The sequence below is a fragment of the Balaenoptera borealis genome, assembly GCF_965194805.1.
Source record: "Balaenoptera borealis genome assembly, chromosome: 18".
NCBI classification, from domain to species: Eukaryota; Metazoa; Chordata; class Mammalia; order Artiodactyla; family Balaenopteridae; genus Balaenoptera; species Balaenoptera borealis.
The window spans coordinates 4,731,754-4,750,049 of NC_138877.1; the positions used below are offsets into that span (position 1 = coordinate 4,731,754).

Sequence of the window (18,296 nt, forward strand, 5' to 3'; positions counted from 1 at the left end):
TAAATGTTATGTATATTTTACCACAATAAAATACTTCTGATTCATCCCAAACTTGTCCTCAACCAGAGTGAGGTCTTTAAGGGCAAGGACGGTGTCTGCTTCACCTTTTCGACTGCTGCACGTAGGACAGAGCATAATTTGAGGCAGGGTCTTAGTAAACAGTTCGATAACTGAACTTTTAAAAATACATATGATTTTTCTAATCCTTCCCTGAGAGAGTAGACAGACCTTTCCCCCCACTTTCCAGAACAAGTAAATAAGGAAAAGAAATGTCACACCTCGCCCAGGTTGCAGGCATCAAGTGGCTGATGGGGATGGAGAGACGGTATCAAAAGTCTCTTGCCTTCTTACATCCCTGGTCTTCGGAGCCAGGCATTAAATCTTACCATCCATATGTTAAGAGCATTCCTTTATCGGTTATAAAACACGTGTTCTCAGATACTCGCCATAGGTCCTATCCATAAACGGAATGATCTTATACATATTTCTGCTACCCCTTCTGTAATAAACCCCCTGCCACTGTTCCAACACCAGGAGGTTGGAAACAACTGTGTCATTAACGGATGAGAACAGATCCTAACCAGTGATCCCAGATGAAAAGCTTCATTATTTCATTACTAGCCTCCAGGGCGATTTGGTCTCCTCTAACACTGGAGCACGGGATTTGGGCTGAGAGTCTGAGCCTTGAACTATTAAAAAATGTAAGTAGTCCTTGACACAATTTGGAGCAATTACATTCTATTGTGCCAAGAATTCCTTATTAAAAATCGATTTAATTGTGCGTACTCCATCTGGTCGGTATTATGATCTTTTATGGGAAGGAAACACGATTCTGTATTTACCTGATGGTCCATAGGATAAGCATGTCATTTGGTAGCCCTGAAAAATTAAGGAAACATTGAAAGTGTTTACCAGATTTCCCGTTACTAACTTGTGGGACTTTTGAGCTGTAAGATTCAATGTCCTACATCGTTTGGGATTTTAATGGAAAAGAAAATGTTTAAACTGAAGCAAGACAATTTCTACGTGCACATCACATGCTATATTTATTTGCATGTGATAATTTCTCTTTTATACTTTTGACATTCTAATCCCTTTAAACATAACTTAGATGGTCATATTAGTATTAATTTGTGTGTTTTTTTTTCAAAAACTCTGGATAATGAAAGGTGAGAGGCTTACTTTTGTCTGCTGGGTCGATTTCAACCATATTAACGAAGAACTGTGTGATTTCAGCTTAAAATACTGCAGGGAAATGTTTTTAAAACCAGAGTGATTGCATTTTGTTATGTGGTGTGTTTTTCAAAGGAGTTTATAGCTTAATCTGAAAAGGAGCCTTAACTTCCTTGCATGGCATTAGAGGCTTAAGACTGAATCATTTTGTTCATAAGTTTTTTTGAACTGCTGACGTGCTTATAGTTGTGAAGTATTTTGTTCCTGTCACAATCTTAAACTGTCAACAGCATGGTTAGTTACCTTAAATATTGATTTGATTCTGAATCGCCTTAACTTTCGATGTTTTATTTTTTTTAAAGTCACTGATTCATTATGCAGGGTCTACTGTTACTAACTATAACAGTCTATCAAACACCTATTTGGTAGCAGCTACAATATCTTTAATTGTCTCTGTGCCCTGATTTCCTCATTTGTGAAATGCAGACCATGCCTATTTGTTAGGGTTGCTAGGAGCTTTAAATGAGATACTGTACTCCATTTAGAAGGTTCTGCTCGAAGGTTCTGTGCAGAGTAGGCATTTAGTACACATTAGCTTTTATCATCATTATCAAAACTAAAAATGACGGTTCTGTAGTGTGTGGTTTTCTTTCCATTCGTTCATTAAAAATGAAGTCTGGGAAAGGTGTGGGGAGGAATAAATTAGGAGTTTGGGATTAACAGTACTCTATATAAAATAGATAATCAGCAAGGACCTATTCTATAGCACAGGGAACTCTACTCAATATTGTGTAATAACCTATATGGGAAAAATATCTAAGAAAGAATAGATACACGTATATGTATAACTGAATCACTTTGTTGTATACCTGAAACTAACACAACATTGTAAATCAGCTATACTCCAGTATAAAATAAAAAGTTTTTAAACATGAAGCTTGGGGGGGATTAAGGAAGCTGCCCTGATCACGTAGCAATTCAGTGAATGGAATTGATATAATCTCTGGCTGCATGCATCTCACAGATGGTGGGGTAGACAGGTAACAAGGCAACAGAAAGTGCCGGAGAGAAATGAACACGGTGGAGTGACAGAGTAACAAGGGCTTCTCCTCTACATAATTCTTGAAAGGAGTGCTTATTTGTTGTATGGTAGCAGTGTATAAAGGAAAAGTAACTTCCTCTCAGCTGCCTTTATTTCTGCACTAGTAGTCAATAGCTTCTATGCTTTTCTTTGCATTCATAAAAAATACGTAAACATGTGGCATTTTTTGTTGTGGTTTTACAAGAAATGGATTCTATATGCATTACTCTGTAACTTTCTTTCTTGTGTTGGTTTGCCTTGAAAAAATCCCCAGAAGTTTTGTAAGTATGTGGTGTCTGCTGCTAGCATTGGGCCTGTCCAGGACTGACCCGTAAAGAAAAACTCTCCAAAGATTTCAGAGATGAAGCCCAGCCTGTTTATTACCATAGTCTTCATTTAACTCTGGCCACTCAATCCCATATTTATTGGGCAAAAGATACTGGAGGGGAAGTTCCTAGGGTATCTTGCTACTACTGTTATTTTTGTGCTGTTATTATTTTTGTATTTCTGATAATCCTTACCCTATAATAGCATCCCTGATTTTTTTTCCCTTAATTTCCTGTCTACCTGCCTAATGACTTACCTATTCATTTTGCCTTTTCTTTTGTCAATCTCATACTGTTTCTTTGGCATACATTCCTTCATTTACATACGTATAGATTTTACATTTTAAAAGACAGGATTGCTGCATTTATCCCCTAATAAAGAACTTTAAGGGATTTTCCCCTATGCTTTTTGTTTTGTTTTGTTTCCCCCTGTTAACAGTACTGCAAAACAAGATATGTTTTTATATACAGGTGCCTTTTATTTATGAGAAATGAACTTCTAAAAATAGAATTTCTAGATGAAGTGTACGCTTCTTTTTTATCCTAATGCATACTGCCAGATCGAATTCCAAAAAGATTATAGCCCTTTGACTTTTAAACAGATATCTTTAATCAGCTCAGACCTGACTGCATGATGTTGCTGCCACTTTAGTGAGAAACCGTATGGCTAATTTATTTAATTACTCTCTGTAGGGTACTTTTCCACTTCAGTCCTCTACCGTGGGTCTTGGAAGAGCGGAGTAAATTGAGGAACAGTTCCCCCCACTCCCGGATGAAGCAATCATCCAAGTATGTGGCTGGGAGCTGAGAATCTGAGCAGCGGCAGGTCCAGCTGCCAAGGTGGTACAGTGGCGGCTGGGACCCGTAGACAGGAGTCTGTGCAATTAGCCAGGACGGTTACTGCATTTTTGGCAGTGGAGCAGCAGTTAAAGCAAAGAAGGATCTTTTTCCAAGAAGGAAAAACCATTTAATAAGTTTGGGTCAGTTCGCTCATAACAGCGCTACATTTGAGCAGGAGAAACCCCAGGAGCTTGGCAAACCATCACTACTGGCCAGTCTTCCTCCCAGCTCAAAAGTCTGAGGCCGTCCAGGCAGAACCTGGCTCTCTGCTTTGACTGTATCCATTTAATAGCATTCCTAGTTAACAGAGTGAAAGCAGAGGAATCTTTGCCCCCTTAATCCAGAAGCGTAAGATTTAGTGGCTGTAGAAGCCGTGGTCCAAGTAACTGCACAGCAGAGGGGGCGGGCAGTCTGTCTGTATTGCGGGCTGTGTGCTTGGGCGTGCAGCTTGAAACCGTGGTCCTCCAAAAATGACATTGATGTTTACGAATGGCGCAGTGCTTTCTTTTTTTGTAGATAAATCAACATTTGTATATGACTAACCAGTGTGAAAGTCTGATTTTATAGTGTGTCAGGGAGCCATCGTGTACCTGTCCTGTGAATAAATAAAGTAAAAACTCAGTACGTTTACATAAATATTTTAAAATACAGTGTGTTCTCCTACTTTTTCCATTTCACCTAGGGAAATCTTGCCAAAATAAAATCAAGTTTGAGTGTTTACAGTGTAAGAGAAAACCAGCTCATGGATTTTGAAATTAGGAGATGAATTGTGTTTGTTTTGTTTATTTAGGTTTTAATTTTTTCTCTCCCAAATAAATCTTTCCAATGAAATAAACAGGTCTGATCATCTAATGATGGATTATTTGAATGAAGATTGAAATTGAATTGGAAATGTTGAAAATGAGCTGCTTTATACTTTTCAAAAAGCTACGGCACCTGTAACTGATAAAAATCAGGACAAACATATCAAAAATCTTTGAACACGTGGCCCAGCCAGTGCCAACTTGGACAGAATCAGAACACTGGCTACTTAGAGGAAATATCTCAACATTCAACTAATCAAGGATGTTAATCTGAAGTAAAGATTGAAAATTGTGACATGGTTAGGATTGCTCAGAGCAAAGGTTAATGCTGAGAAAGAGAAGCTTGACTTCTTAGGATCTTTTCCCCTTACTGTGTATTTTCAACAACTAGAATGTCATAGTTATATGAAATTCACTCTCAGTCTTTAAAGTGATTTCTCATTAATAATTTATCAAGATATGTTTCTGGTTTAGGGATCTAATTTTGTCAAGTTCTGCATTCACATGCATTGCTACCACGGCCTCTAAAGAGTAAAGCCTGTGGTTCTATGTATGAGGCGTCAAGCTAGAGAGTAGTTACTCAAAAAGAAGCGAACGTTTCTGAATCCTCACCGACTACACACAGATTTAATCATGGCTTCCTGCAGTCTGTCCCATGGCGTTATTTTGCTTATGACAAACAGGTTACAGCATTATTTCGAAGTTTTATCAGGTTGACCTAATGAACCTATTTCTTTCATCCAGGGTTTCTCAGTAGTGGCACTCTTGACATCTTGGACCAAATAATTCTTTGCTGTAGGGAACTCTCCCGGGCATTGTAGGATATTTAGCAGAATCTTTGGCCTCTACCCTCTGGATGTCAACAGCACCCTCAGAACAGTTTCCAGACATTGTCAAGTGTCTCAAAGGCAAAATCAACCCTAGTTGAGAATAACTGCTCGAAACAGTTATCTAAATAAAACATGAACGTGTTTAAAAAGTTCAAAATAGTACGAGAGGTATGAGTGAGTCTCCATACTACCACCTAGAGAACACTTCTGCTACCTCAAGATAATGAACATGAACAGTTTCTTATGGGTCTTCCAGAAAGTTGCCATGCATATGAGAGTGTATACACCTGCTCTGCATAATCATGACCACTCAACATATACCTTGATATTTTTCGTGTAATAATATATCAGTGAGAGTTTTGTAATTACCATGCTCACAGACCTATATTGCTCTTTTTAATGTCTGCATAGTATTTCATTGCTATGGATGGATTATATCCGTTTAACTAGCTACCAATATACGTGCAGGTTCTAATTTCTTATCCTTCCAAATAATGCCATGGTAACATGCTTGTATTTTTATGTTGAATACTGTGTGATTATAGCTATAAGATACAGAGTATGTTCCTAAAAGTGGAATTGCTGGGTCAAAGGAAAAATATATTAAACATATTTGTGGACAATGCTATATTACCATCTGGGTATAAGGGTAGCTATTTTCTCAGGTCATCAAGCTTTTAAATCTTTGCCCATTTGTTGGGTAAAAAATGATATCCCTTTGTGTGTATGTTTCATAAAAAGTGAGATTTCCTACATTTATAAGTGGTTTTGTGTCTTGCGATCACACTGCCTGTATATTCTTTGCCTGTTTTCCTAACAGCTTGTTGGGCATTTTCTTTCTCATTTGTAGGAACTCTTTATATAGTAAGGAAATTAGGTCTTCACAGATGTTACAAATATATGTGTACTGTTTATTCATCTTCTTTCAACTTTGTTAATATTTTTTGCTATAGAAATGAATTGTTTCAAATTTATTCCTCTTTTTGTTTGATTTCTGAGCTTGTCATACAGAGAGTCAGTTTCACATACAAAAAATAACTTTTTTTTCCTGTTTTCTCCTAATGCTTTGAGTTGGTTTTTTATGGTTAAGTGTTCAAGCCATCTGTGATTAGTTTGAGTATATGGAGTGAGACCACAATACTATACAGGTGTAACTTTTCCTATATAGAATGGTAATTTATTATACGTTAAAGGGCATTTCAACAGAGTGAGATAAAGGTGGTTTATTAACCGAATGCTGTTGACATAATTGCCTCATATTTGGGTACAAAATAATGAAGCTGGATCCATACTTGGTGCTTGCAGGGAACCAGTGGAAGGCCATTGCAGCCCCATGAGGAAAGGCAGTGACCTCAGAATGGCAGGCGAGGGCCTTGTCCACTGTACGGCTTTGTAAGTTAGGGTCATGAATTCAATCTTATTCGAATAGTGTTTCTTTTTCACATTTCTCTTGTACTTAGCATATATTTGGGGGTTTATATTTTTATCCGTTCAGCATTTTTAAATGTATTATTAATATAACAGACAAATTTGGTATTACTTTTGTCATCATGTTTTATGTTATGTTTTCAGCTCTTGATATTTCTTTGGTTTCTACCTTTTGCTGAAATTCTCGTCATGCTTTATTTCCCTAAGGACTTGTGAACATTCACTGCTGACTTCTGGTGTTGTCTACTGTGCCCGAGAAACATGAAGCCAACTTGACTTTTCCCCTCGTAGGCTAATTGCTTTTTCTGCCTGAATATATTAAAGAACTGATCCTATAAAATTTTAAAACTCATTAATTCATATATCAGGGTTTGCGTGGCTGTTGATCTTTGTGTGGCCGTTGTTTTGTTTCCTGGGGACAAAAGGTGTCTTCTCTATTTATTGGCTGATTAAGGTTTTAGAATATTTCAGGAATTTTTCTTCTATTATATCTTCGAACATTTGTTTCTATTCTTTTTTTTTAATACCTTTTTAAAAATAAATTTATTTATTTTATTTATTTATTTTTGGTTGCGTTGGGTCTTTGCTGCTGCGTGCGGGCTTTCTCTAGTTGCAGCGAGTGGGGGCCTCTCACCATGGTGGCCTCTCCCGTTGCAGAGCACGGTCTGTAGGTGTGCGGGCTCAGTAGTTGTGGCTCACGGACTCCAGAGCGCAGGCTCAGCAGCTGTGGCACATGGGCTTAGCTGCTCTGTGGCATGTGGGGTCCTCCCGGACCAGGGCTTGAACCTGTGTCCCCTGCATTGGCAGGGGGACTCCCAACCACTGCGCCACCAGGGAAGCCCTCTCCTTTGTTTTTTTTAAGGTACACCTTTTGGGGTTTTTGTTGTTGTTGTCATCTTTGGAAGGCAGTCAGTTTCTCTTAAATTCAATGTTAACTTTTGTCCATTGCTCAGTTTTCTCGAGCCTGCCCTACTCTACCCTGACTGGTTTCAGCAGTGTCCATTCTGGGTTTTATTTCCATGGCCTTTATCTGTCATATCGACCTTTCCTTATTTGTCTCCTTCTTTGATATCTTACACATCTTATTTTAGCTCTTGTTTCAATGAAAGGCCACATATTCTTCAGCTCTTTTCGCCTTGTCAGGAGCATTCAAAATATTTTTCTGTGCTTTGACCTGGTTCTTTCTGTGGAGATTGTTTCATATTATTATCATTTATTTACATGTCGTATTCTTTTGTTTATATTTTTTCTTTGTTATTTTTTGATGATGTCTGGGGGAGGGGGCTTCACAGTCTTTTCAGAACACTTTCTCATCAGTGTCTGTCTCTTCTGCACTGGTCACCTGTCACTTTGTAGTAATGACCACCTCCCTCGCCACCATTTCTTCTCCTCAGGTGAGTCGGAGGCCTCTATGCCTCACAGGGAATTTCTGTGCATCACAGGTTTTCTGTTAGGTGAATTTGCATTTATTTCTTTTCACTTTACCTCGATTGGTATCTGCTGAGTTGATTGCTCTTTGCTCCTTCCCGTGCCCTGCCATTCTCCTCAGTCACTTCTGGGGGGAAAAGGCATTTGTGTGCACATTGCCCTTGAACTGCAGTTTGCCTGCTGTGTTGAATTGGACCAGAGACCTCAGCCATGACTCATGCCTATCTCACCCTCTAAATAAGAGCTGATTCAGCTCTTTCTTGGGTTGTTCCACCTCTTTGTTGGAAACCTTTTCACTCTGAAGGTTTTGTCTGCTATTGACATTCTCCCTTGATTTGATCATACGTCATCATATTTATCAGCTTCTATTCTGTCATTTGTAGTTTTAATTAAGGCTATCTCATAATTTCATTGACAATAACTTTTCTATTTTCAATTGTTTTGCTGCTTTCTACTGGTATTAGGGAGGGAAGGACAGTAAAAATAGTACTACTCTACCTTCAGCAAAAGGCACTACATTAACTGAATTAAGCAATAAAATAGTTGTGTTCACTAGATATTTATCAATGTTCTCTCTATTGTTTGAATAGGAGAATAGAAAAGTATAACACAATCTTGGGAAAATTAGGTTAAGACCCTTGAAGCACTTTATAAATATGCTTGAATCAGGTGTGGATCTGCCCACTCATTGCACTAAAAGTTTGGTTGGAGTACTGATTGCCGAGACCTCATGTGATAGGGAGGCCGTGCAAATAAAATTGTTGTTTTAGGGATGGCTAATATTTGGATAGGTGTGGTAACAGTATTCTGAGTGCAGAGCAGAGCACAAACTTCTGATTCTTAGTTCTCCACCAATATTTCTTCACTGAGAATAGCCAGGCCTCACGGGGACCTCTGGGGAGGTAGTTGAAATGAAGAGTAAATAGGAGTGAGGAAGGGTTTTTGAAGGTCAGCAAGCTTATCTTAGATTTCGGAGGGATCCCTGGTAGTCCTTTGAATGAGGGAATGAGATGATGAAAGCTGTGCTAAGAAAACTCTGTCTGGCAGTTGAATTGAGGTATTTCGTTCGATCCCACTGGGACATGGTGAGTGAGTCCCTGTTTGTACCAAGCACCCTACTGGGTACAGTTGTGCAAATTTGGGAACAATTCCTGGCTCAGGAAACTTAGTCTGAGGGAGTCAAGAAACTGACTTAGAGAAATCTGACTTTAGTAAAATGTCAGTAGCAGAGTTGATCTCAACCCAGATTATTATGGGGTGGCTGTTCCGTGTTGCCGGAGTCCTTCCACTGTAGTAATAGATTCAGTCTGTCATGATATTACACCACTACGGTGGATTCTGTGATTAGCATGGGGTACATTAAAGTCTACCCCACATCACCGGGATCCTGCTGTATGACATAAATTCAGCTGAATTTTAAACAGCGGCGTTTTGTATCCCGTATTTCTGTATTTGCTTTTTTCTAAATCAGGTTTCCATCCAGCCTCCTTATGGCTCGCCCATCTTCTGCTTCACTCTCACCACCTCCATATCTTCTCCTAATTATACCTGGTAATGGTTCCTTCTCTAAGATAATTTTTTTTCTTTCTTCTTTTATAAATTTATTTATTTTATTTATTTATTTTTGGCTGTGTTGGGACTTTGTTGCTGCACGCGGGCTTTCTCTAGTTGCGGTGCGTGGGCTTCTCATTGCGTTGGCTTCTCTTGTTGCGGAACACAGGCTCTAGGCGCGCGGGCTTCAATAGCTGTGGTACACGGGCTCAGTAGTTGTGGCACACGGGCTTAGTTGCTCCGCGGCATGTGGGATCTTCCCGGACCAGGGCTCGAACCCGTGTCCCCTGCATTGGCAGCAGATTCTTAACCATTGCACCACCAGGGAAGCCCCAATAATTTTTCTTTTGTCGTTCATGTCCCTGGCACTTTGCTCTGCACTTGTTTTTATGTCAGTCTTGCCTAATCAGAATTATGGTCTACTTGAAGATATAATCTGTACTTAGTTTATTTATACATCCCATGTTACTCCAAAAGATGATTTGAGCATGTTTCTTTCCTATTATTGTGTGTTGCCCTTTGCTGAGGTGGTAGACATTTGATCAAGGAGGGTCAGTATTTTATGAGCTAAGAACACACATGACCAACAGAGGAGTTTCTGTGTTTTTTTATTTATTTTTATCTATTTGAAAGTCCTACAAAGATAAATCATATTTATCGAGTCAACTTTATAGGAAAAAGAACATGAAGTTGAGACCCTTCCAGTATTGAGAAAGGGTTGACACAAAACATATTAGATGTAAATTAAACATAAATTGCTTTTCTGTAAATATGTACATGCTACCTCTTAAAATCGATGTACGCCTTAAGTGTAAATTTTCCTTAAAATATTGGTATTTGTGATATTGGGAATCTGTATTTTATGAAAGAGCAACGGCTGCGGTCCTCTGGCTCTTTATCTCTCGGCAGCTGTGTCCAGCTGGTGGTCCACAATCCCCACTACTCCTTCAGTGAATGGAAACATTTAGGTCAATATTGATATAAAACTTCATGAACTTTTTTCTCTTTCAGCTTTGGTTCGCCTTTGTTAATGGATTTTCTGGGCAGATTTTATTTGAACGTTGGTGCATCGGCTTGTACAACGTGGTAAGCCTTCTCCATCTCTCTCTGATGGCATGCAGAGCTGCGCTGTTTGTGTCTGGGAAGTGTATCTAAGTCCCTCATCTGCATCCATGGCGGGCAGCACAAATACATCTTTAGGGCCTTGTTGCTGCAACACATCCTGCAGAAGCCCAAACTCTCCACACATGGTTTCAATCATAGCAGATCATTCTTGAATAACCCCATGAAATTATTAACCCATATATCTTGAAAATAGACCCTTGTTACCTCCTGACTAAATGCCTGGGCAACATTTCCATGTTTTTAGCTCAAGAAAAAAATTTCTGAACTACGTCTAAACACATTCCACTCCATAATTTTATTTCTGAATTCTTAAACATATGCGAATATACAGTATGTAACCTGGTGACCTTTTTGTCCTTCTTAAAAGCATATCTGTCCTTGTGGAAGAATGTTTTCTCCCACAGTTAGTGCTAAAATAATGAATTCTGACTTCCAGCTCCCATGGCGAATGGTAATCAGCTTATTTGGTATTTTTCGTGATTTTAGAGTTCTGTTTTCATTACTTGACTGTAATGAATTCAAAAGCTAGAAATAAATATAAACTATAGACTAAAATGACTATGTAGCTACTTAGTCTTTTGTTTTACTGGCAAGGGGGTGTAGCTTGGTGCTGTAGAGACCCGAGTATACCACATTTCTTGAGTTGCACTTTCACCACTGTTTTGGACCCTAACTCTGACATTCTCTGCCCTGGGGGAGTTTATACTCTGAAGCAGCCATCATAGGTAGGCATAGATGGAAGTTACCAGCCATACAATAAAATAAATCGTGGTGCTGTAAATATTTACAACTTGTATATACATTCGTGGCTGGATATTCAAATCGTCCATCTACTCAGACTCCGCCCCCGACACACCCTTTTTTAGTAGCTGCTCTGCTAGGTGGTATGTATAAAATGCTGCATACAACACGTTGCTTCAGCCCTTTATAGCTCAACAGGTTAAGAGGGTCACGTGTAGACTAAGATGCTGCCGAACCAAGTTCAGATCTTGGGTTTAGACAGCATTCATAAGATGGTAACTGTGTTACTCACTACAAAGTACACTAGTACATTTGTTGCTAATAATTATGCCCCAAAAGACAAAACTGACAGGTGATGAGAGCAGGGCTGAATTGATGGCCGTTTATCACCTATGCTTGAAAAGCTACTCTGACCCCCTACCACATGGAAAGGGGCTCCAGGGCCTCCCCTTGGACAGATGGTTAACTTTGCAGGACTTAAAAGTGTTTTGAGTAGGTTAAAATTATGTGACCGTTTAGGGGGAAATATACTGACTGCTCCATAGTGATTTAGTGTTGGAAAAGGCCAACCCAGGCCCACATACGTACTTGTAATTAGAAGGCTGAGACCTAGGAGGCTATGTTTAGCGCTAAGGACCGAAATACATGTCACTGGTTACACAATGAATGGATTTTAGCCCCCTTTTCATGCTCAGGCAAGAGTGCTAGGTTCTTTCCTTAGCAGTCTGCAGTCTTGGGCAGTTCAGATTCATCCAACAAACTCATACTGAGTGGCTGTTACACATCAGATGCCGATAGGCTGTAAGATGATGTTGGTCAAAATATGGTCCCCAGACCACTTGCATGAGAAGCACCAGGATTTCTTTGAAGGTGCAGATTCCTGAGCACCATCCTGACTTAACAAAGAGTTTCTCAGAGGTACTGAGAAGCAAAACAAAAATTTAAATAAAACTCTCTAGCAGTGGCTACCCACATTAAAGTTTAAGACCCACGATGACCTCTGATCCCTAGGGTTGGGGATATGTTTTATACCCTTTGTGTCCTCCAGATGAGAGAGAATATCGCAGCAGAGAAGTGAATTCCCAGGTGAAATGGCTCTGTGACCACGGGGGCACGGTACCAGTGTGGGAGACGGTCACCAGGGAGTGGTGGCAGAGTTGGGACAGTCAAATCCAGTGGGGTCAGAGGGTCATTGGCCTCCACAGTCCATCAGTGGAAGGGCCAAAGCTTTTGAGGACTTGGAAGTCTGCCCCCATAGCAATTGTCTTGGTAACTTTTGTTTGAAATAAATAGAAACTTAGAGAAGAGTTGCAAAAAAGAGTACAAAGAACGATATACCCAGACTCATCAATTATTGGCCTTTTGCGTACCATTTGCGTCTCTCTCAAGACACGCACACATGTGCGTACGTAGGCTCGCGTGCACATACACTCCAACACGTATATTTCTGAGCCAGTTGGGAGTCAGTTAAGACATCATGCCCCTGCTGTTCATCCTTTAGTGCATAGCTGGACCATTCTCTTACATAACCACAGTATAATGATCAAAATCATAAAATTTAACATGGATACAATACTACTGTCTAATCCGTACTACCCCATATTCCAATTTTGTGATTACTCTTCTATTTAGCATTTGCTTCCACTCCAGGTCTCTCCACAGAGACCCAGTGCAAGAGGCAGTTTGTGACATCTGAGACATTGCCACTGACCCCTCTTCTGGGCTGGAGTCTCCCTTGCCATTTTCTTTCTTTTTTTTTTTTTTTTTACATCTTTATTAGAGTATAATTGCTTTACAATGGTGTGTTAGTTTCTGCTTTATAACAAAGTGAATCAGTTATATCCCTTGCCATTTTCTTCAAGCAGTATTGCTTTTTTCCTTTTCGGTACTTAACGCTTCATGTTTGATTCCCCAAGCCAGCTAAACTAGAAAGTCATTGTTTCTCAGTCTAATTCTCAGAGCAGATTACATAGCATTGAAACTCCTCCATCTCCCAAGGTCATGAATCAGTGCCATCCTATTAGATGCTCATTATATCCATAGTCAAATTTCTACATCATTTTAGGTTATGAGTAGAATGAGACTACAGAGGCTACCAGTAACAAAAGCTACCATGATCAAATGGATTTCAGCTACATTTTATCCATTTTTTAGTGAAGAGATAACTCTTTAACACTGTTTCAGAAAATATATCCTCCTTAATTTTATCAAGCCAGCAGAATTTGAAGAAAACTGAACCAGCCTTACTTATAAACATAAATATAAAAATTGTAAATAAGATATCAGCAAATAGAGTTCAACAATGTATCAAAAGAATAAAATATTTGACAAAGAAGGATTTATTTCAGGAATATAGGAGGCTCAAAATTTTTAAATGTTTCTAAGTATCACTGTATCAGCCAAAAAAAGAAGAAAAATGTGATCCCATCAGTAGATGGTGCAAAAGTCTTCGAGTCAATTCAGCTGCTGGTTCCAAAATAAGGACTCTAAATAATATAGGAAAGAAATAAGTCAATTAACTATAATGCAGACTATTTATTAAAAAACCAGTAGCGTATTGCCATAAATGGTAAAATTCTAAAATGATTTCATTTTAAATAAGAAATCAGTCAGGGATTCCTGCCATCACTATATAATTCAGCATTGTTTTGGAATTTTCAGCAACTGCCAAGAAAATTAAATAACTATTACAAATACTAGGAAAAAGTAAAATATTTCTGTGCTTATACAAATATGTGCACCAAAAATGGCCATGTTAAATATGTTCATATATGACTGTACATCTAAAAAACCCAAAACATACCAGTAAAGAAATACTAGAATGATAAGAAAATTTGATAAGGTGGCCAGATTCATAATAAAAACCCATAGTTTTTTTCTGTCCTGGCAATCACTAGCTTTTTTTTTTTTTTTTTTAATTCTAACAATGAATACTTAGAAATGCAAGGAGAATAATAATTCCTTTCAAAATAGCAATTAGAATTATACATTGCATAGGAATAATTTTTATAGTACCTACATGAAAAACACCCAAAATCTTACCTAAGTATATGCAACAAGATTTAACCAAATGGAAAGTCATACTATTTCCTTGTATGGGAAGACTTAGTATCATAAAAAACTTAGTATCAACCCTTCCAAAATTAGTATATAAATTTATGTGATTCCATATAGAATCCCAATGGATGATTGTTTGGGGGGTGGGGGGAGAAGGGAATTGCATAAAATGATATTAAGGTATGAATGGAATTAACAGGCGTCTAAGAAAAAATATGCAAAGCATGTTCAAAAAAGACCAATCAGAAAGGTAGACTTATCTGAACATCTGACTATACTATAAAGCTGCCATAACCACATCAATGTGATACAGAGAACTGGACAAATAAGTCAGGGAACTTAGCACTAAAGTTGGTGGTCCAGGGAAATGTACATTTTTTAAAAGTAAGAGTCAACATCTTTAATTTTTCAAGCTGGAGAGTATTAAATAGAATATAACAAGCATTGCTGATAGGGAAGCAGGGAGAAGATTGTTGTCCTTTCTGAAGGGAGAGATAAACAATGGGAACCTTTTCTGAAAGCAGCCAAGCAGCATCCTCTAAAGTTTAAAATACATGTATTTTTTTTACCCTTACAGCCTACTTTTGGGAATCTTTCGCATAGAAATAAAAGATAAAGGATAGATGTTACAATACGATCTAGGTGTTTATTACATGATGTTTGTGGCAACAAAGAACTAGAAATAACATGAATGCCTGTTCATAGGTGATGGTTGAAAAACTATGATCCATCCATACTATGAAATATTATGTGAGCATGAAAAAGGCTGCTTCGGGGTCAAACCCAGGGTACTCGGGGACTTCCCATGGTGTATTGTTTAATGAGAAAAATAAGATGAAGAAAATGTGTTTGATGTCTTGTTTCTGTAAAACAAATAATGATCCCGAGCAGTGTGTGTGTAGAGGGGGAAGGGGTATGCTACAAGCTGGGTGAGAAATCTGGTAGGTTGTTAGACTGGTGATGTGATGGGGGAGAGGATTTGAAGTAGGTGGAAGGAGGAAGTCAAGTGAAAAAAGGAAAAGAAAAAATAAAGCTGGCTGTGTAAACAGTATGCAGATAGCTTCTTTAACCAAACAGTGAGGGCAAGTTTATATACTGAGTATGCAGAGCTTTTGAGATGTTTGTGGGGTGCTTTCCTCTAGCGTTTGTTATTGTGAGATGTGAATGCCACCACTCTGGATCTTTTTTTCTCCCTGAAATCTGTAGAACATTGACATCCCAGGGCTGTTTTCATCTCCTCTCCCGGGTGAAGATGGAGCTGCTGGTGAGTTTTATGGGCCTCACCCCACCGCAGCTCTACTTGTTTTATCCCAACAGACTTGGAAAAGGCTGACTCCTCTGGCCGGATGTACAGGCTCCTGGGAACTGGTGTGCAATCAGAACTCTCGTAGAGACACACATCCAGTTCCCACGGCCCTGAGAGCTTGCTGGGCTTGTGGGTACAGACTTGCTTGATGCTGATGCAGAGTAGAGAGCGACCCGTGCACACACCCAAGGAGAAGGTGGTCCTCGGGTCTGCCGCACCGCCTGGGCTGGATGACACGCTTGTTCCAACCCTCTTCTTCAACTATGTCACACGCTATAGAGGACAGGTAAAGGTAACAGTCTTAGGAAGCACCCTCCAAGGGACTTCCCTGGTGGTACAGTGGTTAAGAATCTGCCTGCCAATGCAGGGGACACGGGTTCGAGCCCTGGTCCGGGAAGATCCCACATGCCGTGGAGCAACGAAGCCCGTGCAGCACAACTACTGAGCCCATGTGCTGCAACTACTGAAGCCCACATGCCTAGAGCCCGTGCTCCGCAACAAGTGAAGCCACTGCAATGAGAAGCCCACACACCGCAACGAAGAGTAGCCCCCGCTCGTCACAACTAGAGAAAGCCCGCACACAGCAACGAAGACCCAATGCAGCCAAAAATAAATAAATAAGTAAATAAATTCATTAAAAAAAAAAAAAAAAAAAAAAGGAAGCACCCTCTGCCCAAGAGCTCGTCATCCTGGGAGGTCATTCTGTCTCCATCCCAGCCTTGTCTTGTACCGTGTCCCTAGCCAACCGCCATCCTGAACGTTCTAGAGCTTCCCCACAAGCGCGCTATCCGTGTTTGTGCCTCAAAGCTTTGTGAGGGTGGGAGGGAGGGAGATGCAAGAGGGAAGAGATATGGGAACATATGTATATGTATAACTGATTCACTTTGTTATAATGCAGAAATTAACACACCACTGTAAAGCAATTATACTCCAATAAAGATGTTAAAAAAAAAAAAAAGCTTTGTGACGGGTGTTCCTTTCATGGGGATGCTTCCCTCTGCTTCCCTCCCACCCACACCCCTTACCATCCTGCCAAATCCTGCAGGTCCAGTACCTTACAGGGCAAAAGCTCTTTAGCCCAAGCATCCTTCCTTGATTCCCCCTCTCCTCTCCCGCAGGAGTGATTTTGCAGAGTGCTCTGTTTTATATGTTTGTTCTGCGCCTGTTGCCAGCTGCCCCGTCCCCAGCTCTGCAGCAGACGGAGTTCCTAGCTAGTCGGGGACCTGCTTCCTTGCCTTCTTCCTCCTTCTGTTTCTAAATCTCTCTTTCCCTGGGGATTATCACCATACCTGGCCCATCATGCATTCCCCTTAAAAGTCCATCGAGTGAATAAGTGGGTGAAGTACATAGTGCTTCCTGAAATGTGAGTGTAGAATCAGGACGGAAAGTTGCAAATGGGGCCTCAGCACTCACAGGAAAACACTGCCACACCGCACAGAGCTCACCACGGTAGGATTCTAAGTCACAGCTCGTCTACAAAGGAGGGCAGTTGTTACTGGAACAAGACTTCTTGGCTAATCAGATATTTAGGACGTTGTTTTTAGTGTTCGGTGTATTCATTTTATGCTGATTAGGCAACAGTTTAAAATGGTCTTTCGTTTGTTTGTCGGGAGGGTGTGCGGGGAGTCGTGAATCATTGAACCTCAGGTTCGGACTCGACCGAGAGTTAAGTCATCATCGCGTAGACCTGAACCACCGGAACCGCGTGAGTGGAAGGGCCTCTGGTGATGGCTCATTGTTGTCCACGCAGATTTTCACGGCGCTGCCCCCCTTCACTCTGGGCATCTTCGAGAGGTCATGTAGCCAGGAGAGCATGCTGAGGTTCCCGCAACTCTACAGGATCACCCAGAACGCCGAGGGCTTCAACACCAAGGTGAGCCACGCACGCACAGGGCCCCTCGGAAGACACGGGCGCTGCGTCCTGTCCCTCAGCGCTGGTACCTGCTCAGAGGGGGCGTTCGAAGGGAGGTGAGGCCCCCAGGTCTCTCCAGGTATCGCAAGCCCGGTGAATTCAAGCTGCCAGATCGGGAAGGAAGCGTCCATCCCTTCCTGTTCGGTGACGCCTTCTTCTTCCCTACGTGAGGCCCCCATGATCATGTGGCCAGCGGCCCGCACACCCCGGGACCTGTAGGATCCAATCATCCCCTACCCCATAGAGCCCTGTAGCCTGGCACGGCCCTCCCTCCATCAGTGCCTGGTTCTCAGGGACAGGAAAATGTCCCTTTAGCCAGTGAGGAAAATTGGCCAGAGGTGAACACAGGAATCGAGTCAGGCGTGGGTATTATTTTCAGTCTGGAGGATCAGGAAAGAGAAAACATCTAGACAGACAAGGAGTAGGCAGTCCTGAGATGAGCCTGGCTTAGGTGTTACAGGGGTCCCGCGATCAGGAGCGGCTAAGGGGTCTGGTGTGTCACTGACCCGCCAGCCATGGCTAGAAGGGCAGAGGTGAGGGCCCCCCGCCAGAAGGGGAAGTAGGTACCCAGCTGGGTTGGGAGGCAAAGATGCCCACATGCCTGCATCGCCGTGTTTCCGTCTCCGGTGTTTGTGCAGGAGGGGATTCGGAGGCTGGAACAGAGGCTCGATGCCCAGCTCATTTAAGACACCATG

At 40.8% G+C, this 18,296-nt stretch overlaps 1 protein-coding gene across 3 annotated transcripts in view; it reads left to right on the forward strand.

Moving 5' to 3' along the window:
- LOC309615431 (phospholipid-transporting ATPase IB) overlaps positions 1–18,296 on the forward strand; it is a 537,980-nt gene that overhangs the window by 370,714 nt on the left and 148,970 nt on the right. For all 3 annotated transcript variants that reach the window (XM_082365034.1, XM_082365032.1, XM_082365033.1), the window contains exons 28-29: positions 10,472–10,546; positions 17,440–17,562. In XM_082365034.1, coding sequence (XP_082221160.1) covers positions 10,472–10,546; positions 17,440–17,562 — 198 coding nt within the window. The remainder of the gene's footprint in view (positions 1–10,471; positions 10,547–17,439; positions 17,563–18,296) is intronic.